This window comes from Artemia sp. Qi Xiang Cuo, chromosome 1 (genome assembly GCF_049724085.1).
Source record: "Artemia sp. Qi Xiang Cuo chromosome 1, ASM4972408v1, whole genome shotgun sequence".
NCBI lineage: Eukaryota > Metazoa > Arthropoda > Branchiopoda > Anostraca > Artemiidae > Artemia > Artemia sp. Qi Xiang Cuo.
In genome coordinates, this window is record NC_142794.1 from 47831675 (window position 1) to 47856179 (window position 24505).

A 24505-nucleotide genomic window follows, 5' to 3' on the forward strand; every position below is an offset into this window, starting at 1 on the left:
GTAAACATTTTATTCAGTGCCACTAACTGAACATAGAAAATACAACAAGATATACAATAACATTACCAAGCATATTAAGAACACTTTTTGGCACTGTACAACCCTTCACGTATTTGCCCTTAAAATAACCAATGGGTAATACAGGACGTATATCACAGCTAATTTTTGCCTTTTTACATATAGCAATTCGAATAAATAGACAAAAACAAATGAAAAATAAAAAACAGATTTCTTAAAATAAAAGAAACTTTATCACGCAATAATGTACATACCTATTCCTAACTTATACAGAAATACATGACGAAGGATATATAGTAAATTGTTGTAAAAAAAAGTCGGTACACTGTGATGACTCGAAACATTGCCTCAAGACTGTACCTAAGAGGGAGCAAGTGTTCAAATGGGCTTGTGATGCACATTCTTTGAAATAAATATTTTATCTAAATGCCTCCCTCACCAGGCTATGGAAAACCTTACCTTAATCACAATACTGCCTCGTTTTTTTCTGCATGGAGAGCAGCCAAGGAGGTATTTTAAAGCTCGTCTCTAAAACTTTCTTCCACACACTCTTTCCCGAATTATCCCATCCCACAAAGATATCCAATGCAGCCCCATGTTGAAAAGTTATTAGCTTCATAAAGCTATTTGGTCATTAAGTTATTGGCTAATTTAGCCTATTAAGCTATTAGCTTATTAGGTAGTAAAGTTGCTGTGACCTGAGACTCTAAAATAATCAGTTCAATAGACAGCGCAACACGCTAAAATAGTACAAATAAAACTTGCTTTAAAATTTGCTTTTTACAGAATTAGATACTCTTATTCATGTAAAAACGACACTACAGCTTAGGATGTTAAACCCATCCAGGAAATTCTGAAAGATCCAAGTTTTATAAATATTTTAATAAATACTTTTTAAATCAAGACCTGGTTATAGTTCAAAAAGCTATATGTTTACGAGTGCAGCCACGAGAGGTCTCACAACATCATCACACGTAAAATTATGTAATCAGGTCTTTGGAGTTAGAAAAGACACTGGATTATTTTGTACTCAATTATGGCTGATCTTCCTTCTTTAATGGATTGACTGAAGAGCCAATAGGACAAAACCAACTAGAAGACTCATTGGAGCACATTAACTTCTAGTAGAAACAACGTCTCGCACCCTTTGCCTAAGAGAACTACGGTATCGAAACGTATTTTTTCCGTTTAACTTTTTTATATTTAATGACATTAATGCATTTAAGATAGCAATAGAGGTTCGAATTGAATAAAAACGAGACAAATGTGAAGCGTAACGGATTAGCAGTAAGTACACTAGCAAAAAAGATTAAACAAAAAAAAATCGAATGCAAGAAACACAAATGTAGAACAAAACAAATATACCGTGTCTTACATACAAAAAAGTAATATCATTCAACGTACTATGAACAAGTTAGGAACAAGAGGAGGAGCAAATAAAGATCCAGTTATCAACTTACCACATATCTCTGTTCAATATTTAAAATACCAAATGTACCAGATATGATGCAAAATATTATAAAAATCCAGAATATTATAACTATCTTAGGGTTCATCATAAGCGCATGAATGAACTGGTCGGTGAATAAAATTTCATAGAATTACATTTAAAAGAAACTAAAGGGGTATCACAATTAAACTAGTAAATATACAATAACAGCAAAGTTCTGTCATGTATGAGTTGTAGTTGTCGTCTGTAATATTGTCTTAATTTATTTTTTACCAAACGGCAATTGATTGTTAAATAAACAGAATTAAGCCATTGAATGTGTATATTTCTCGAAGGGCCTAATTGATAACTTATCGTCTTTTCTTCTTTTTTTAAGTTTAAAGTCACGGTACTTAAATTTTCATTCAGTAGAAAGCTTTGCATGGATACTGTATAGAATTTGTTCGAAATTCCCATTTATTAATCAACCAGACCCTTTCGCTATTCTGTGGATATTGTGCTTTTTTTGTCAAGCCATCGGGCACGTACAAAGGGTTTTGTCTCGGGAGAAGGAGGCATAAGTTTGTAGGCACACAAGAAAAAACTATCCAACAGACAATCTAGACCATAAATATTAGTATATAGAAATAATCCAGACACACCGTTATGGGAGGAGGGGCAGGGATACTGCTAAAATTTCTTACTGATTTTTTTTTCAGATTTAAAGGGACACGTGACTGAAAAAACTGTGATCCTTCCTCCCCCCCCCCTCCCAAGTAAAAAAGAAACAAAGGTTGTTAACCAATTACTAGAGGAAACAATTTTTTGCCGTTTTTTTCACTTTTCATAACTAGTACAAGATTTTTTTTTAATTTAATATTTTTCATCCCATATCCATAGTTCATGATGACAGAGATAGGTGCCCAGTTGATAATCATATTTTAAATATAGTCCTCTACCACCTTTTCCATAAAATCACTGTCACATCATTGGCTTAATGATCAACAACAATAAATAAAAAAAACACCTGATTCTACTTTCTTTTGAGTCAGAGGGATTAGAAGTGACTAACTAAAACCGTCAATTAAAAGAGACATCTATAGGTAATTTCCAACTGCCTTAAAAACTAGTTGAATGCTAGCATTTCAAAGCTCTATCTAGAGATAGAAGGAGCTGTTTTCATTTATTTACTTTTTTATTTTATTTTTTTATATTTTATTGCCAGGATACACCATACGGTCTCCACCAATTTGCTTCAGAAATACAGATCAGTACGAACCTGACCAAATTCTATTGTTGAATTCAAACGATTCTATCATTTGTAAAGATTTAGCTAATTCTTTACAAAAACGACATTTGTAGGGTTAAGTTAGTCTAAGCCCAAAACTATGTTAAATTGTCCTAAAATTGAAACAAACAGATACTTGTGTATTCAATACACACTCGAGAAGTTTGCTGAATGGTTCGGTTAAGTATTTGGACAGTGTGAAATTAGAAAACAGTTGTTACTTCATACTATGCAGAATAATTGTAGCTGACATATTTTGCAAGCAGACCCACTATAGCTCCAGTATAACTGTTCTTTTTTAATTTTGGAACTTCATATTTTCACTTAATACCTAACAAGAGGCCGATTTTAAGACAATTGAAAATATACAGAAATTCGGATAGTTGAGAAACATATTTATGGGCAAAATCTGTCAACCTAAGAAAATCAATCCAGTTATTATGTTAGTACTGAATAATATGGTCAACAATTGGGCCGTTTTTTTTAACTAATCAATGTGCTAAGATCTTACATCTTTTGTCAGAAAAAGCTTAAAAGTGAAATCTTTGAACTAAGATCTTACATCTTTTGTGGTTTTTATGCAAATGCCTTTCATCATTCTGCTCTGATCAGCGGTCTGAGAACAATGATGATTATATCATCAAAGTTCTCTCATCATTGTTCTATATGGCAGAAAGATGGCGTCTTTCACACTTTTTGCTAACATCAGTGAGCTGTAATATTTTAGAACAAAGAAGAGTTGAAAAAACGATAATCTTAGCATAAAGATGAAAGATCTTAGATGTAATATCTTAGTGCTAAAAACGGCCCTAATATTTGCGATATCAGTTTAAAATTAAAGGTTTTCTCACGTACAAATTCATGGACAATTACTTTTTGTATAGGATGCAATAACGTACTACACTTTAGGACAAACATTTTGCTTTATTCTTGATACAAACCAACTGGCTGTTATGTCAAAAGGGCGTTTTGATAAGTCGTCAGCCCAAGGATCGTAGGTACACTGAAATACAGACAATAAAACAAGAATTCAGAAGCATCGGCCTACAGTATTGGCAATAATAGTTCTAGCTTGAAATACCATTTTAAACCTGACTTTAAAAAGAAAAAGAGCTACTATGAATATATTAGGATCACTATACGGTTAAAGTTTGTTTGGGTAGACTCTTAATATTGGAAGAGAGGAGGTTTCGTTTGACAATTTGGGTTAAGGAAAATATTAGTTTCAATATTTTTGGAAGACTTTCCTCAATATAAGCAGGCTAAAAACTTCACACTTTTGTATGTGGATAAATTTCAAGAAATCTCAAATCCCATCACATCAAGCTGCTGCATGAGTTTGAATTCAGCTGACTTATTAATCACAACTAAATCTTTGCACTCAACCATTTTAATTTCATGAAGTAAATTGTGGTGCTACCGAAGTGTCCTATAGTATCTATAAACGATATAGCCCAAGACACATTGAAACACATATAGCCCATAATCACAATTTAAATCTTTGCACTCAATCACTTTAATTTCATGAAGTGAACTGTGGTGCTACCGAGGTGTCCTATAGTATCTTAAAACGATATAGCCCAAGACCCGAAATATGAGCAAGAACAAAACTAAAATGGCAGTGTTTACTTCCAACGGCCAAATGGGATTACCTGAAGCTTCTATGATAAGATGAGATGGGATGGTTCCATTTTCTTTTTGATTACAAGATGAAAATCTGGAGTTTTCAGAAGCACATCTAGACAAGACATCAATATAGTTAATATATGATATACTAATACAATAAAAATTCACAATGAAAGAAAGCAAAAAATGGAAAAGATTTTGAAAATACGCTTTTTTTCTTTATTATTTCCTAACGCAATTCACAAAAATCATTCACATGCTAATGTAAATTAATAGAAAAAAAGAGGCTTCTGACATTACCAATATTCTATATATTACCCTTAGTGCTACCGCTTTTCTGATTTTCTTCTATGTTTTATCATGCAATCTGGATGTCACTAATGTGATGCAACTCTGTTGATTTAGGTTTTAATATATATATATATATATATATATATATATATATATATATATATATATATATATATATATATATATATATATATATATATATATATATATATATATATATATATATATATATATATATATATATATATATATATATATATATATATATATATATATATATATATATATATATATATATATATATATATATTTTTTTTTTTTTTTTTTTTTTTTATATATATATATATATATATAACAGAACGTATTATTTCTTTTTCTTGTTTATAAACAGTACAAGTCACTATAAACAACCAAAATGAATAACCGAACATATTAATGCAAACCAACATAACTCGGTATAAGACAAACATCTACTTCGTTTAAATGTTTTTTCAATAATCCAGAATTCTGACCAAATATTTTACGCTTTTCTTATCCTAAAAAAATTCAAATTTTGTCTTTATGGCTTGTAGCTCCAATTAAAACCACTTCTGGCAGCATAGCTGTATGTTTGCTTCATTACTCAGCTTTAACCATAGGTTTTGAGCTTGATAAGAACAAGTGAGAGAGAAAAAAAAATCTAAATCAGGAGAAACACGAACAAAGTTAGTGAACAAAGTAATGATGAGAGAAATATGTAAGGATTATTCTTAGAAAGATCAACATTTCACTAAATCGCAATCCAGTTGCCCTACCTTGATGAAATTTTAAGGAATAGACCTATGAGAAATTTGTACTAGAAGAAAAATTCAAGCTCCAATCTCCACTTTTCCCCATTCCAAAGTAGTGGCCTTGTGATCTCACAAAATTTCCGATATATGAATGAAAATTTTAAGAATAGTTCTACAGGCAATGAAACAAGTCTCAGTAAGTCCATGCTTGTAAGATACGACAGATTCCGTGAAAATAAGCCTATGATTGGTTTAACTTTAACATTCTTTTAAAGCCAGGACTGATAATATAGACCTAAGTTTGGCTTAGAATCTAGCCCAAGCCCTGGTGGCTACTATACCAAGACCTACGGTTCAAGAGAAGTAGACTCCGTGGACTTTTCTTCTTTTTATTTTTTATTGGCAAAGTTAAGAGAGGGATCGTTAACCTGTGTCAAAATTCTTGAAAGCTTTTGTTAAGAGGGCAAACTGCCACTAGATATAATCTTATTGTGAAGTGACTTTTAATCAGATCATTGGCCAAGACATTCAAATTCTTAAAGACATAAAACAGTTTCATTAAGATTAGAAGCAAATGTGTACTTTTCAGGTTGTTTTTTCGACTCAATAATGATTAAAGAAGGACATAGGAAAAGGAACATCGAGAATAAGAATAAAAAACCTTTTTTTTTTTTTTTGCAAACACAACTGCAGAGCAGATAAATACCCAGAAAAACTTTCATATGACCGAGTATAGTGCTTTAGAAATCCAAAAGACTTTCGGAAGCGATTCAGATTGTTTTTAATTTTGAAGGTATCATCATTAACTTGAATTGGATCATTCGGTACAGACAACACCATTTTTATAAAATTTAACGTAAACAAAGAGCAAAAACATTTTACAGATCCTGATACTTAAGAAAATTGAGAAGGCAACCGACACTTTCAAACCATTCATATTTTGGGCAAAGAATGAACTGGGGGTGGGGGGGGGGGCAGCTGCCCACTTCAGTTTTCCTGACAACTAACACTAAATTCTTTTTATTTTATATTTTTACACCCCTACGGTATACCTTGTCCCTCCAGATTTTGAGGCCTAAAACTGCTACTGCTCTTTACTTTCATTTGATTTTTTATCTAATGCTAGTATAAAAATTACATTTATGAAAAGAAATTTAACTACAGAGTCAAAATAGGACTTTACAACCCTAATTCAGCATTTACAATCGTTAAAAAACTGACCTTATTGGTGGGCCACCACTAAATTCAACCATCTGCATGGATTGGAAAGCATAATGAATCATAGACAATGACCGTACCCATTGAAGCCAGGGTGGAACTTTAGTTGCAAGAAAACCACCAAATAGTTGCATAGCAAGGGTATATAAAGCACTGACGGTGGTTGATGCTTGGAAGTCCATACATAATGCACCAATAAATAAACCAGCACTCTAAAAAAAAACAAAAAAAAAACTGATTCGTTTACAGTTGACACAGTAAGAAACGAGTGGAGGATGTCACTGCTGCAGCTAAGCACCGAGATGTCGGGTGAGAATTCGTAGACACCCTATGCGCCATTCCTGGCTCTGGAGGATGTAATGTCAATGCTGAGGTCTCCCGCAGTAATATTTAGGAAATCTTACTGTACCTTACGGCACTGTACGTAGTATGCAGTAGTTAAATAATATTTACGTTTAAGATTAGAAAAGAAGCAATATTTTACACATAAATATATTTATCTGTAACAAAAGAAGCAGGATAAAATCCATTAATTGAAATTGTCATTGGAACAAAACCAGATGGCCCCAGTAGATAATATCCACCAAGAGTCCTAATTTTGAAAATTTGATGCGTGGAGGGAATGGTTCTAGGTAAATAAGAGGATTGAAATCGCCAACTTTGTATAAAATAGCCTTTAATAAATGCTTTCTTGACCCTTTCCCATTAGGTGACCCCTGCGTAGTCACGAATGGATTGCTATTAAAGAATCTCCAGACTATTTAAACGATCTTCAATAAATTTAAGGGTATATGGAGTTGCTGTTATCATGAAGTAGCATCCATCATGCAATAGCCTTTTGAATAACTAAAGACAAAAATAGAATTTTTTTCAAACTAAGGTAAAGAACGGCATTAAAAATTAAAACGACAGAAATTATTCCCCGAATGCCCCCTCCCTAACCCTCCACTCTTTACACTGGAGTTCTTAAGTGCTATGCTTAAAGCATCTATAAGTGCAATAAATACGCAAACGATTGCCTTTAAAACACCTAAACTGAAATTGGTATTTTTTGAAGCAAATGAATGAAATTTTGTGAAAACTACTTTGTGTGACACCTCCGTCGTTTTGCTCTGGAGCAGTGGAGCTTGAAGCGTTAGGGATAAAATTAAAACTTCAGTCGTAAAGATAGGGGGGTTGAGGAGATGCAGTCACGGAATAATTTCTGTTTGTTCTACGTTGTAATGTTGATCTTTACTTTCATCTGAAAAGAAATCTTTTTTTTTATTATTTCTGTTCATTTTTAAAGTCATACCCAGGTTTACCCTAAATATGACGAGAACAACTGCCCCCTCAAACCCGACTCTTTAAACTAATTAAGTTCTGTATGCTAATCAGTAATCAGAGTTTTCTCGATGACATTTTGGTGCACTTCAGATCACGATTGAAATGTGGGAGTTTCCTTTGGCGTGAACTATTTTATAACTTGAAAACACTATATCTTCAATTGTTCATTTGAATGAACCTTTCAATAATCTAGTACTACTGACTAAGGAGGGTCGCTAGTATCCCTTTTTGGGGGAGTCCATGCCTATTTTGAAAATTAGGCGAATTTTCATGTTCAGACAGCTTTTGACAAACAACTTTAAAACCAATACATTTTATATGTTTAGAATCTGCATAATAATTTAATTTATTATTGCATATCTTAATCAAATGTCATTTTTTTAGATCTTCAGTTGCTATTGACCAGGGAGACTCAAGTTCGCTTACAGTTTAATACTACGAGCTGTTTTAAGTTTCTTATATCGAATGGAGTCTACTAGTCCCTCCTTCAATCCCCATTTCTTACATTCAAGTTCAATATTTTTGATAATAGTGCTTTAAGAATGATAATCAATCCTAAAAAAGTGGACTCTTCCAAATATTTGTTTGGGGGGGGGGTGGGTGTATAAAAGGTCAAACGGATTATAAGGCCATAATTTCCACGGTTGTCAAGGTGAGCTCCTCAAGTAGATCTTTTTTTATTGGGAAGGTCTCCTCTGGACACTCAAAGGAAAGCAGAGGGGTCAATGCCCCCTGCAAAACAAGAAGGCGTTACAATGTATTTAAACAGAAAACGCGAAACATTTCTATTTAAATTTCGATAAAAACAAAGCTCCTTGTAGTACTTGAAAACTTTATTGTCGCACTCATGACCTCCCTCCCCCCTGTATCCCCATTTCGAACCGGTAATAACACGAATGTAACCTTTTGTTACACACGTAAAAATATTTCTTCAGTAAAAAGGGAGCTATCACCCCGCAGGACCCTTATTAGAGGATTAGTCCAAAATATTCCTTGGAATGAAGGGGGACTTTAGAATAATTACTACCACATCCTCTCCCACTCCAAAAATCCATCTATATTTATCGGAAGACTTAGTTAGACAGTTTATGCATAAGACACTTTTTGAGGCTTCAGGCACATTACCCTTCCCCCAACTACACAAAGATCGACCGAGCATCCTCCATGCAAGCATACATCATTGTACATAATTTTATCGAGTCTCAAATAAACCACCTTAGCTAAATGAAGCTCCTAAATCAACGTCTATATTAACTGTTTATTTTGTTTGAACTACGTTCCACTTTAGGAAAAAATGCTCCACCCTGTGGCATAACTGCCTCTTTTGGGGAGCTCAATATAGAATTTTCAGTAACCTAAAATCGATTGCGCAACTTAGAATTTTTGGTTGGATGAATTTTTTTTTCCCTTCTTTGGGTAAAATTGTTATTCAGTACCGCGAAACGGCAGAAAACGCCACTTTGCTCTGCACAATCATTTTTATTATTAAATTAAAAAAACAAAAGTTTCTTCAAATGAAAGTAAGGAGCAACAATAAAACTTAAAACGAACAGAAATTATTCCGTATATGAAAATGGCTGCCCCTCCTTAATACCCCGCTCTTTACGCTAAAGTTTGACTTTTTGTCACAACTCTTTAAGAATGACTCCTGAAACATATGGGCCATTGAATTAGAATAAGAAGCTTTTCAAAGTAGTAACAAACTTTATTAATAAACAATTACAAAATTCCGTATATTTTTTTAATATATAAAAAAAAGTATTAATATTTATATAAATATTTTTCGAATAGGTTTTTCGAGAAAAAAAACTTTCATAGGAATGTCATATGTCGTCTCTCTCCTTCTTGTGTAGGTAAGCATATGAATGCTCCCTTATACGTTATACTTAACATATTTCGGTAATAGAATAGGCGCTATCACCCAGCGGTATCCATATTACACACTTAGCCCATCATACTCTTCACAATGAAGAGAGATTAGGAGTTAAATCCCACCTTTATTTAGGAATTTTCATTGAAAAATACCGTTTATTTTGGTATGTTCATTGAAAAAAAGATCACGTTTTCACAAGTGAATTAACGATCCTGGGTATTCAAGTAATTGGAATATGTACTTGAGAAATATATTGTTTATATTGAGGAATATTTATTCTAACTAAAATAGGACCTTTAAATTTTCTTTTGACTATTCTCTTTATTTCATTTTTTTCTCATTTTTACTTTCTCTTTAGTTAGTGGTTTTCGCTTCCTCACTTGTATTGAAACTTCTCTCTTGTGTTTCAGAATCTTCTAAGAACTGGAAATAAGATTTGTTTTCCATAAATAAAGTTCCTTCGGTGGCTTTTTGATTATAGAATAACTTACCGGTACGCCCGATACCGGCACCGTAATTGCGTAATTTACATTCCTTTCCCAGGGACTATGTTTTTTAGAGTTTCGATTACTATTGACCAGCGACGCTCCTAACTACAGTTCGTTACCATGCACTGTTTGACTTAAAAAGGGAACTAGAACTCTCAATTTCAGTTCGGAGGTGTCTCCTCCCGACTTACTAGGACCATTGGCTCGATAAGATCACCACGGGGAAAAAATTACAAAAAAAGACAACGGACGAATAAACTCGCATCCGTGATCGTTCTTCTCGGAAAAATACAAAATCCTGCCTTTTGTATACAGGGGTTTAAATCGTTTCCGGTGGACAAGGCCATATCCAGGGGCTGGGGAGTTTGAGCCCCCCCCCCCCAAAATATTTTTCCAGCTCGTAAAAAGGTAACAAAAATGAATATAAAAAATTATTGATGAATATTTTAAAGTTTTTACCCCCCGACCCCAAAAAAAATGAATTTGAGGCTGTAATTTTCATCAGGATTAATCGTTCTTTTGTGGATGTTTTCCCCTTTTGAGGAGCTTTAAATTTAATGAATGCTACACATTTAGAATCAAACAGTTCGTGGTAACGAACTGTAAGTAAGGAGCGAGCCGGCTCAACAGTAACCGAAACTCTAAAAAACGGAATTGTGATATCAACAGATACATCAAAAGAATCAGATTTTTATGCTAATTTCAAATATATAAGTTTCGTGAAGTTTAGTTTTACCCATCAAAAGTTAAGCGCCTGGGAAAATTTGCCTTATTTTCAAAAAAGGGGGAAACACCCTCTAAAAGTCATAGAACTTTGATTAAAATCAAGCCATCAGATTAAGCGTATCAGAGAACCCTCCTATAGAAGTTTCAAGCTCCTATCTTAAAAAATGTGGAATTTTGTTTTTTTTGCCAGAAGAAAGATCACGGATGCGTGTTTTTTTTTTTTTTTTTTTTTTTTTTTTTTTTTTTCAGGGGTGATTGTATCAACCCAATGGTCCTAGAATATCGCGGGAGGGCTCATTCTAACGGAAATTAAAAGTTCTAGTGCCCTTTTCAAGTGACCAAAAAAATGGAGGGCAAGCAGACCCCTCCCACGCTCATTTTTTTCCTAAAGTCACCCGATCAAAATTTTGAGATAGCTATTTTGTTCAGCATGGTCGAAAAATACAAAAACTATGTCTTTGAGGATGACTTAATCCCCCACAATCCCCGGGGGAAGGTCTGCAAGTTATGAATTTTGCCCAATGTTTACATATAGTATTTGTTATTGGGAAGTATACAAAAGTTTTCAGGGGGAGCTTTTTTTGGTAGTTTGGGGGGGGGGGAAGGTGGGGGGTTGCGTGGGAGGATATTTCCATGGAGGAAGTTTTCATGGGGGAAGAGACATTCCTATGAATGGGGCCTCGAATTTCCCAGCATTATCTAAAAAAAATGATCAGAAAGTAAATAAAAAAAAAAACTTTTTCAACTGAAAGTAAGGAGCAACATCAAAACTTAAAATGAACAGAAATTATTACATATTTGATTGGGTTCACCCCTAGTGATTAACTCGCTCTTTACTCTAAAGTTCTTTTTTGTACTTTCATCAGAGGTGTTTATTCTAATTAGTGGCCTTTGTTATTAAGAGGTCATTGGTAAAGAATAGGAGCAAAATTTGAATTTTAGCGTAAAGAGCGAGGTATTGACTAGGGGGCAAACTCCCTAATATACGTAATAAAAATATACGAATACAGAAGTTCGATACGTAAGTTACGTCAGAACAAAATTTCGAGAAAGCCATTTAGCCAAAACAAAAGTAAAATTAATATGCCAATTTCTTTTTAATTACTTATCCACGGTGAGCCAAAATCAAAGCTGCATTAATACAAAAACGTTCAGAAATTAAATAAAAAAAACAAGTTTTTTTTAACTGAAAGTAAAGAGCGACATTAAAACTTAAAACGAACGGAAATTATTCCGTATATGAAAGGGGCTTTCCCCTCCTCAACGCTTCGCTCTTTACGCTAAAGTTTTTTTTTATTTTAAAAAATAAAGTTGTGAGACAGAGCCTAACTTTAGCATAAAGAGCTAGGCGTTGAGGAGGGGACAGCCCCTTTCATATACGGAATAATTTCTGTTCGTTTTAAGTTTTAATGTCGCTCCTTACTTTCAGTTAAAAAAAACTTTTTTTTATTTAATCATAACAAAAGGACAATCCTTTCGATGTATTTATTGTTATAATCAAAACGCCTATTTTAGAGTTTTGATTGCCATTAGTACGAGTCGCTCCTTACTTACGATTCGTTACCACGAACTATTTGACTAGTATTATCGATTAATCAAAATCAGGATCAATAATGAAATTGAGTTAATTAAGTGGAATCAAGATCGAAATTGGAAGACGATTTTGAAGCCCCATCACAAAGATTATAAACAAAATTATTAAAGAACGAAACAAAACGTACCTGTGCAACAATGGAATTGAGTAACAAATAGCATAATAGATGCAAAAAAGTTGACACATTATAGAAGCCCATCATAGGATACGAAATAAAATAATATAGAGCTGGCATGGTCATCACAAGTGGCAGTTCTCCGACCATTTTCGCAGAATAATATGCTGAAAGTCGATAAGCTCCAGATATCCGCTCCTTATTTACCACCTCTTGCTCTCCAGGAACTAGAAATAAATCAGGCACTTATAAAAAATTCTGCGAAAATTCAAAGCTTCAAAGGGTAGTATACTAATTAATGAGAAGGGTATTCATTAGATAAAGTTAATTAGTGGACTGAAATAGCAGAAGGTGATTTGAGTGAGCTCGGCAAACATTAAACAATCTAAAAAAAATCGAGGAGGGATGGCGTGTAAGAAATAAGTGCATTTTTAGGCAACCATCATGACTTGAGAAAAAACTGATCCGTTAGAATAGTCTTGGAGTTTTTTCTGGTGTAAATTGAATAACACATGGCATGTCATAGAAGCACATTGTTTTGTTTTGTTTTTTCACCCATCTACTACTTATAAACTATGAATACGCCAGAATACCCAAAAATAACATAATATCACGAAAAACCCCAATTCAACAAATATTTATCAAATCAGATTGCATAATTTTTTGTTACCCAATTTCGTAACATCAAGAACTTGTTATAGTGCAAGAGAGTTTTACAAAAAATAACCTTGAAATAAACGTACAATCCAGTGTGTGTAAACGCTTTTCACTCGCACTGAAAAGTAGGCTCAACAAATCAAGGTAGAATTATAAAAAACTTCGTAACATAATTTTGGGACAGCGAGAATGTGCACACACTATAAAAAAAAAAACTGTAAACGTAAAAAGAAAAAAACCAACTATGACTCACATGAAGCAAGGGCTCCAAATAAAGCAAAAAGCATCCAATAAGTAGTGGAAAAGAACATCCACCCTTGTACATCAGATATGGTTTCTTCTTTTCGTTCTAACTGGAGCCACAGAAAACCTGCCATTAAGCCCAGTCCAATCGTCTGAATCCAGTTAAGCTTGCTTAGCATTCTGGGTTTTGCCTCTAAAAAATTTCGACGTGTCAGCACCTACAAGAAGGACGTTGAATCTAACTGTATGCTTCACCAATAATTGTTTGCACATAAATTATACAGAACTTGCTTTATTTGTGTTTGAATGTAAGAGTGAAAATTTTAAAGAATCTATCGCCCCATCTATACAAAAAAGGACATGTGACGAAAAGTAGAAAATCCTGTACATAGTTTTTCAATTAATTACATCTAATGGCGGTAAGTTCAACATTTCTTATATTAAGTTCGCAGAGAAAAAAAAAGTATGATTCACAAAACTATAACTCGATAGAAAGTATTAGTAAACTGCATTAATGAACAATTTTAGTTCTGGACACTGGCTTAGTCCTATTTATTTTATATCCAATAAAAAGAAAGCCTTTGAAAATAAAAAAGCCTGTCAAAACTCACAAAAATTCAGATCGAGTCCAAATAAACGAAGACATTTAACTGAAAACCAGATCTTTGTAAATCAAGATTTAAAGCTGTTCTGTATTTTTCTAGTACAGTATGTAGCACTGCTCTAGCACCAGAAGTTTTAATAAACTTAAAACCCAAGTTAAAGTACCAAAGATCACTTCCTGGTGAGTTTCTTGTACCTTTTGATTTAGTTCATAGCACAACTATGATCACAAAATATTCATACTCATTTTGTCATTACTTTTTTTTAAATATACTGGAACCTCATTTTCCAAAGACAGTATGATTGGACCTAAAATTAGGCTAAACACAGAAGGGGCTGCAACACACCTTAAATTGAGTCCAAAATGAAGTTGGCCATTTATTATCATAGGAAGTAAGTAGACTAGATTGACTGTGGCAGTGGCTTGAATTGTCACCATGGCTTTGGCTGTCGGACCACGAGGATCGACCAGAGTCACCTTCTTCTGAGCACTCTGTTCATAAGAAAAAATTAAATTAAATAAATATATCGAAAAAAGGACAAAGTCAAAAAGAGACTAAAAGCACAAATCATATTATTCACCAAAGTTAACAATAAAAATTTGAAAGAGAAAATTAAAACTTCGGAATACGTGTAGAGGCTCGTAACTTTGAACTTTATTCTACTACATAAACATTAAGTCATTCTTGCCATACCCGATACATCGTTGTGACAAAGACTAAAGGGCATGACACCTTTTTTTTCTCCTTTTTTCTTTCAAAAAGAAGCGGTATGTTCATATAGTCTCCGCTAACTAGTTACATATGTTAGGGGCATATGAAAGGTAGAAAAAACCAGAATTGATTAAGAAAAAGTTCCAAAGACATAAAGATATAATTTAATAAGCCAAAATGTGCCTAAATTATCAAACGTTTCAAAGTACTTTTAAAATTCACTTGTATCCATCCAATTTGGGCATGGAATTATTACAACAATACTTTCCCATGTATTTTGCCTAAGTAAGTATTAATTCTTTTTGTGGCTAGGTACAGTCAATAATGTATACGTTAAAAAAGGAACAAATAAATAAAATGAGAATGTGTTAAAAAATACACTTGGCCATACATAGTCTTTGCCAGAATAGAATATAATTTCTATTACAGAAATAACGGTGATCAATTTGACTGGTGAAATGCTTAAATAATTGATGCTAAATCAGGTTTGTAATACTCACACTCCATGAGCGAGTATTAATCTTTGCATTATCGATTTATCATGACGAAACTATTCAACTTCAGAGTTTAGCCAATACAGTCAGAGTTCATGGAGTGAAAATCTGCCTTTTCGAGAAACATGTTATTGCAGGCATGAAACTAAGTTTTTAGGTTGTGTCAGCATGAAGAAATTCTTGAATTTTTTGGAGAAGAAGTTGTAGATAAAAACATTCTGAATAATAGTAATAACAAAAAGAAATAGCCGCTCATAGAAGAATTTTAAATGATTTTAATACACAGGGTGGTACACGGCAGGACAAAGCACTGCACATCTGACAAGCGTGACTGAGCCCAAAATATATTATATATACAATTATGCTTATCGTTATCACATCAATAATGCAAATTTACTCTGAAACATCGACGACCCTTTAGCATATAACCTGCTGCATAGAATTCGCTTCGTTGCACAATGCCAGTAATATAAAATTCTTTATGCAGTGTATATTAATTATACAAGTTGTTTCGATAGTATTTATTGTTTGATTATTACGTAATGTGTTTTAAGTGTCTTGCCCAGTAGCTAAACACAGCGGCAAAGTTTCCAATCGCAAAATTTAGCGCTATTTTTGCCAATAGCATTTAAAAGACTTGAAATGGTAGGGAAATGGTTTGTATTTGATTTGCTTAACAAATGAGGGTTGAAATATAATAAACAAGTATTTTTGAAATGTTATTAGGCCTACTCTTGAACAATTTATTTATTAACTGGTGAAATGTTTTTAATCCCTTTTTAAAAAATTATCCAGTGTCGATAACATAGTTGTATGGTTACAATTTAGGGCATGTATCTGCACATTAAGAGGGTGGGGTGGCTAAATCAGAATGTCCAATAGAGGCGATTATTAAATTCGCAAAGAGCATTAAAAAAAAGTATCAAGTGGTATGTTCACTTTATTCCTAAGTCAATAATATGAACTGCCAAAAAATTACCGATAATACCTTAATGACTCAGTTCATTTTAATTCTAAAAAATATTATACAGAACATAGATATTTCCCGAAATTACTAGCGAAAAAGACATATCTTGAGTGTGCACGGTAGATAGTTCTGAAATGTACAGATAGTAGAAATGTACATTAGCAAATGCAAAGGTTTCTTGAAATACATGTCAGGCTTAGGAGTACAATCCAGCAGTCAATCTTTGATTCCTTAAAAAGCCATACTTCACACTGGATGGCTTTATTGAAATGCCGACAAGTCAGACAACAGACTATTTTGGCGTGTCTTTTACGTTATTCAGAGCAGCTTAGGAAAAAAAATTGCTCAATTCTTGCTACCATTTCAGAGAGCAAATTTAAACTGTTATTTCACTAGTTTAAGCAGATTTAAATTAATTTAATTAGACGTGTTATTCATGTAGTTGACCTTCTTTATAATTGTAAGTCAATTTCCTGTCTAATACAATTTTTGAGCCCCTGTGAAATTTAGAATTTGTACTATAGAACCGTTAGCTACGGCACCATCGATGTAAATTCCTACGAATTTAAATCAGCATTAAACATTCTTATGTACAGTAGCGCAGCCACTCAGCTGACAAATTCTGACACAGAGACTTGGCTACCTAAATTAACTTCTTTGGGTCATCCTTACTGCTTTGAGAGACGGATCCAGCATTTGGATTTTTTCAAAGAAAGAATCAAGATTAATTAAAGCAAAAATCAGACTATGAAATTAACGATTTAATACAAGAAAATACTTCATTTTCTCAATTTGTCTTATGCCGAAAGCTTTTTTTCGGGACTGGATAGATTTAGACAAAACCTTCTGCAAAAAAAAATCTTTGCTTTTTCTCAATTTTTCAATGCAATTGTTCCGATTTTCATTCAGTTTTCAATCCAATATTTCAGCCGACCGATTTAGGACCGATAGATATAGCATCTTCGATGTGAATTCCTGCGACTTTAGACCTTCCTATGTTCAATTTATTCGCTCTTTCCGTTCAGGTTCATTGTTTATTATTCCAACGCTATAGATTCGAATAATATATTGAGTTTATATAATGAGGCGTACCACCACTACTAATCTCGAAGGGGGAATCCCCCTTCTCTACTTATTCAGGTATAATTCTTTTAAACGAATAAAGGCAATACAATCATAATAAGAAGACAATTTTCTGTTCAGAGTCCTTGTCCTAAACGAATGTTGCGCAATAGGCAACCTACTTTAGCGTTGGAAGGAAATCCTATAAAATACAATTTACTTTACAAAGCTAAAAAGATGGTGCGCATTTTATATATATTTATATTCTTTTGCTTAAGCGCCTACTAAGTTTTACAATTGTATGTATTTGATATTTTCCATTGGCGTTATTTATAATATTAGCATGTTTTATTACAACGTTTTTATGGTTTCTTGTAAGTTCATATTGCTTTGATCATCTTGGAAATCTGGCCCTGTTTGATATTTATTTGAATCATTTACAAGATTCAATCAAATGAATGCATGTCATTCAAAGCAACATTTCAGATTAAACAGAGAGTACAATAAATTTTCGAAGATCAATTCAGAGGCATAGTTTTGGAATATTCCATGTAAGTCAGTATATTAGTAACATCCTTTAGGGGATGATTTGTCTCACTGATTATAAGTACCGTTATCTCAATGTCTGTTTCCAACATAGCAGGATTGAATCAGTTCCAATTTGTATAATAAGCCGTACTCTTGGAGAACAGTTGAGGGTCAATGAAACTTGGTGATAATGAGTTTTAAAACTTCAGCTATTATGCTTATCTAGAAACAATAACATAAAAAACTATACAAATTACAAGTAAGTCAATTTCAACTCTCCTTAATCATGATGTCTTCAGCTATACATAACCTTGATGTTTTCCAATACATTCGAACAGCAAAAAAAAAAAATTCTTTAATTTTAATCATGTCCCAGACCACCATTAAAATACCAGGTGCACTGGTGCACCTGGTGCACTACAAGACTGTACCAGTTTCAGCAATTTCAAAAAGGTTCAATGGAAAAGTCAAAATCAGAAGGAAGCTAGAGCAGTGGCTGACTTGAATTTTATTCAATTTCAAATACTTAACCAAGTTTAATTAATCTTTTTTGCAAAGCGTTATTAAATAAACCAAATTTAAATAAAAATCATCAAAATCACTATATATAAGGTACTTAGATCTTGTGTTTTTTTTTGCTAATTTCTGCATAACGTCATTCAATTGCTCCATCCTGATTTTCAGAGCTTACCCTAAGAATTGCGTCACAAACTAACTTTCACCCTGTATAAAGTATCGTTCTGTAAAATCCAAGTTTCAAATGTGTTTCCTTAGCTACTCTATAGTCTGCTTATTATACAGCCGTCGAATACCAATTTCACGAATAAAAATCGTTTTTTTTCTTTTAGGAAAACAAAAAAAATCAAACAAAGAATCGGTGCGTGAGAGCGAAGTCAACAATTAAAACCTTTTCTAAGGAAATTTGCGAAATTGGTTTATCAGAGCACCATCTACTAAAGAACTTAGTCATTAATTCTATCTGTGGATTGAATCATATCAACAATGGCTGCTTTTCAAACCAGAATTACCAGATGGGGTAAATTTGCACAATTACGCCTTTGGTGTATTTTCGGTCAGAAAAAGATGTTTTTGGTCTATTCCTTTTATGGCCGGGCGGCATATGGGTTGCTATATTCTACTTCAATAAGTCTCTCATTCCGACCAACTCTCGTCAATGGAAGAGTAGACCAGAGTTAACTCGCTTTAAACATGAAACACAGCCCGTGTTTTTGCAGCTGAATTATTTATGAATGTTTGTTAGATACCTTACAAAGCCAGCAAATGTTATCCAAAATCAGGCATATTTTTTTATAATCCGGATTCTGTGTCGTTTTTACAAATTTATGCATCCATCTCAATGCCCTGAATGAAATTTTTTTTTCTAAACATTTTTTTTAAGTAAAAAATATAGGCTCTAACCTACTATGTATTGGAGTTTAGATGTTTGAAAAAACTGGTTATCTTTGGAAAAAAAATCAGCTCCTCGTTTTTTTTGCAGTTCTAGGTTCCAAATTAAAAAATGAATATAAACTTAATTACATTCTTTAGGTTGTGTAGAAACGTTTTGGGAGCGACTCTGAAATTATGTATTTTCTTTTCCAAGGGGGAGATCCTTTTTACTATTAAAAAACTTTTTTTAATGAAACTTTGAAACATTAGCCCTGATAATCAAGCCTTCCCTAAAACAGGAGAGTTCAAACATTCATGTTTTATTGTTTCCAAAACAAACGGGAAATCACCTAGGCATCATAATTTTTCAATAAAGCCTACTTTTTTATTCTGAGGCGCAAACGTGCGAAAATCATTTTTAATTTCTAAAATCAAACAAAGTCATTAATATAGAACTGAAACTAGATTTTGCTTTAAAATACTGAGATACTTAAGGAGTAATAGGAAACGTCAAGGTAGGGCACCAGCTAAGGACCAAAGTGGAATCCAGATGCCTAACAAACGCGATATTAAAAATATTATCAAGGAGCTCGCAGTCAACACTATATTTGATGTCGATTAAAGACTCTGAAGAGGTGAGGAGTTGATGGTCAATAATTTAAATGCATCAGAGCCCTTTTAGGACAAGAGAATTTGATAGTATTATCAATTGTACAAAATAAAATAAAAACACTAGGGCAGACACGGTAATAAATGAAAATATTAAATTCGCTGGAAGATACTTTAAATCCATGCTAGAAGAGGAAATAAGTAAAATTCTTGACATCAGTAAAAGTAATTACAGAAGATTTTCAGGAAATATTGATAATACTTTTGCATAAGAAAGGCAACAGTGGCCTCATTTCAAAATTCTAAGAGTAAGTTTAGTCTTCAACAGTAGCAAACTACTCGGCAAGTTAATTTTTCCTCCAGAAATAGCGAAACAGAGTGGATGATGTGGCATTCTTGCATGATGTGGGATAGATAATTATTTAGATTCACACATACCCTTTGTGTTTTGATACAGCGGAAAATAACTAACTGGTAGATACGACTTTAACAGGATAAAGATCCTCCAGAGTCGTTACTGGCGCACAGGGCGCCAAATCAACGTTTCAGTTGCTGGGTCTGTTTTATAGGAACAAGAAACAAGCTTACCACCCAAACTTGTTGTGGTGGTATCAGACCCTGAGCCTGTATTGGCAAGCAGACCATCAGTTCACTGTGGTACAACAGGGCTGATATGAGTTTAGCAGATTGCTTCAAGTGGAGTCCATCCCATATTTTCATAACAATAATTGTGCCCTTTTGCGATTTCGTTGAGTCGGGCTGAAAGATTTACTTTTCCTTCTTGTTGCGTAAGAACGTAAAGAAGACTAGTGAACCATGATTACGATGACAAGGTGAGATAATATTCAGATTTTATTATGCAGTCAATCTTATATTCCTTAGGAATAGCGTAAAAGACTGTAATATTATTTATGATAGTTTTAATAAAGAAGGTGTAAACCTAGGTTTTAAAATATACATATAACAAAAAAAAAATCATTTTGGAGCAGTGTATATTACCCAAGGTTATGAAACCGTTGAAGAAAGTAGATGATTTTTTGCCTTTTTTATTATTTTCTTATTATTTTTCTGGTAGAAAGTATAATAGCAAAATTATACGGATACGGTGTTTCCACTCAACTTAAGAGCGTATAGGAGAACCAAAATGACCTTGTAAGAGCTAAGCTTGGGGTGTTTGAGGAATGAGTGTAGCTCAGTCAAAACAAAAACATGAAAATTAGAAGGAAAAGGGAAAATTGGAAGGAGTTTCTAACCGAAATTTTGAGGAAGAATTGAATTATACATATAACCGAGCACAAATATTGCTGAAGAGGTATGCAACGCAACAACACCTGCTCTGTATCCTCTGGTTACAGTTGCCGATCCCAAGCCTAGATAAATTGAGGAGGGTTGGGCGACAGGCTTGCATCCTGTCCCCTGGACTTGCTTCGGCAAGGAAAGTTGTTTGGCAACAAATAGCATCAATCAAGCCTCAGATACATCTTGCCAATTACGATGCCGACCCCAGCAGGCCCCCGGATATCCTGACGACGGTGGCCGAACCAGCCGAAGATTGAACATCCTTGAAAAGAGTGGTATGAAAATTGCCACCAGGAATATTCTGACTCTGTATTTTGCAGGTGCTAAACTACTTCTAGCAAATGAGCTCGAGCAGTATTCTGTTGTTATTTCTGGCGTTGCAGAAACACATTTGCCAGGCAAAGGTGATAATTTCATCAGCTGCCACTATAGTCTTACTTGGTCGGGTACTGGCAACACAAGGAGAGCTGGTGTTGGGCTGGTTCTCCAGGGGAGAGCTAGAAAGGCGCTTATATCTCATAACACCATATCAGGGTGATTCTTTTCAGCCCGCCTGCAACACCGTTATTGAAGACTCTGAAGTTGTGTGCTATTCACCGACAAATGAGACTGAAACCGATGCTAATGACCAGTTATACACAGACCTCGGGCAACTTATATCTTCTGCCTCTCTCCACGATATACTACTTCTTCTTTGAGAATTTGACGCTACTGTTAGTGATCCCACGGGCATATGGAAAGTAGTAATAGGACGTATTGTCACAGACGTAACTAACGACAATTAAAACTATTTGCTCCAGCTTTACACCGCTCGCCAGCTTGTTATCTTCAATATTATTTTCGAAAGACCTCGAATTCACCAGTATACCTCGTATAGTACAAACGGCTTCATGAAGAATGATTGATTATTTCATAATCTCTCGGCAGTAAAGATCTGTTTCTAATTACCTCTTCAATCTTGGTGCTGACCTGAGTGACACTGACCATTGACTTGTAGTTGCGAGAATTCTTCTGAATTTGGAGTTCCACAAGGCTGAATACCGGGTTGCGATGCTAAGTCTCTGCAGTCTTGATATTCCTGCGATTACAGAGCTATGCGCAGTCAAGATAATGAACTGTTTTGAAAACCTGTCCCAGCTTTGGATATTAAAGTCCTGCGGCAATCGGTTTAAACTGAAGTTACCGATTCAGCTACGATAACGCTTGGCTTGCAAGTTTAGGTTTAAAAGCTGCGGCTATCACAGGAGGCTGTGGACGTCATCACATTCTGAAGGCAGGCTAGACTGTGGGTGGACATGAAGACCTATCGACAACTCAACGGTTTCATAAAACAAACTGATACATAGAGATGTCAAGTCAATCGTTGATGCCAAAGCAGATGAACTACAAGAAGCAGCCATGAGAAAGGGCGTTGGAACAGTTATTTGCTCAACCAATAGAAAACTTATTATCTGCAGACGGGGTACTCCTGGAAGACATTGTATCCAACCTTTCAAGGTGGAGGAAATATTTTTCGTCTTAGTTGGACGCGGACACTCTCTCTCCATCTGCAACGAACCCTGTCATTCCTCAATCTGTGAATCATAATGACCTAGTTAATGCAGAAATTCGAAATGCAGCGAAGAAAATAAAAAACCGCAAAGCTCCTGGCATCTGTTGGATCACCGCGTAGCTGCTCAAGAGTGGCGGAGCACTATGCTGCTATGGCTCCAGATGCTATTCACTGCAATAAAGGACTCGGAAATTTTCCCGAAAAAATAGCGTACAGGATTGATCCTACCAATATGGAAGGGAAAAGGTTCCAAGAAGGAGTGCTCCAACTTTAGAGGAATATCATTCCTAAAAGATCTAAAGCCGAACTGGCCAACCATGATAAAATAAAGAAATAAATCTGGAAATGACAAAGAGGTCTTTGGCCAGTATGAAGGAAAAGTGAACAACAATCAAAGGAATATTTCACCCATATACAACAAGACGTCTTCAGCGTAGAGAAAACAACAACCAAAATTTAAAACTAAAATACTATGAACAAATACATCTCGTTTGATTGTTGTTCTCTTCTTTTCCTTCATACTGGCCATAGATCCGTTTGTCGTTTCCAGATTTATTTCTATGTTTGAGAACACTTCCTTCAGCACCAGGCAAGCTCTTTTCCATGGTGCTGTTGCAGCGATGTTTTGCACACCTCTGAAGAAAACGGAGAAAAGAGCAGGCTGGTTTTATGCCAAGCCGATCGATCGGTGAAGCCGATATTCACCGTAAGGCAAATCATTGAAAAGGCAAATGAATTCCTCTGTTGATCGAGATTCCCTATGTAATATCCATTTAAATACTGTCCTCCCGTCAAAATGTATCCACTTACTCAGGGCCATGCCTCTAGAGACTAAGGACTGTGTGCAAGTAAAAGGTAGACGTAGCACGCTCTTTCTAATAAGAACAGGAGCCAGGCAACGTTACTCAGTTGCTCCCGAGTCATTCAATTGTATTATAGACCATGTTATGACATCCAAGATCCGGAAGCTTATCTTTGGACTAAAGTGCGGGGATAGGGTTGTCACCTATTGTGACTTTGCAGATGACATGGCGCTGGTCGCCATCTCCAAGTCACAGCTTCTCATGGCTCTGGACACGCTTCAGGAAGAAGTTGCCAGGACAGGACTATCCGTTAGCTGAAGAAGAAAAAAGTCACGGCAGTGCAGGTGAAGGCCTGCGACTTGCAGCTGTCCAGCCCCGTCTCAATACTCTTCAGTCTAAGTGGCTACGGAGAATTGAGAAAACCCGATAGACAGACCTTTATCAGCAATGACTGCCTGCGAGGCATGACTTACAAGTCACTCTTTTCAAACAGGCTGCCCAGCAGACACTTCGCTGGTTTGGACATCTTCTGCCGTTGCCTGCCGACACTCCGGCTCAGATGCTTTTATGAGTCTGACCCAATCAGTAGCGGTTGAAAACGTCCAAGAGGAAGGTCCAAATTCCGGTGGAATGCCAGTCTCGGGAAATTCCTTGCACAGTGTGGGATTCCGCTGTCACATACAGAGGCCCTGGCTGCTGACCGCCCCGCGCGGAGAAGGTCCCCGCGCCCTGTACGACGCTCTCACAGCCACCCCAGCAAGGGAGCAGTTTTTGTGGGTTTGGTATGTCCTCCTGATTAATGAAGACCGCATTTCTATTGCTAT

General features: G+C 34.9%; 1 protein-coding gene across 1 annotated transcript in view; it reads right to left on the reverse strand.

Moving 5' to 3' along the window:
- E23 (ABC transporter G family member E23) overlaps window positions 1-24505 on the reverse strand; it is a 110135-nt gene continuing 85630 nt past the window's right edge. Inside the window, exons 10-14 of the mRNA XM_089107997.1 lie at window positions 14613-14758; window positions 13673-13880; window positions 12775-12989; window positions 6644-6852; window positions 1-4473 (exon numbers count right to left, since the gene is read on the reverse strand). Coding sequence (XP_088964123.1) covers window positions 4278-4473; window positions 6644-6852; window positions 12775-12989; window positions 13673-13880; window positions 14613-14758 — 974 coding nt within the window. The 3' untranslated portion in view covers window positions 1-4277. The remainder of the gene's footprint in view (window positions 4474-6643; window positions 6853-12774; window positions 12990-13672; window positions 13881-14612; window positions 14759-24505) is intronic.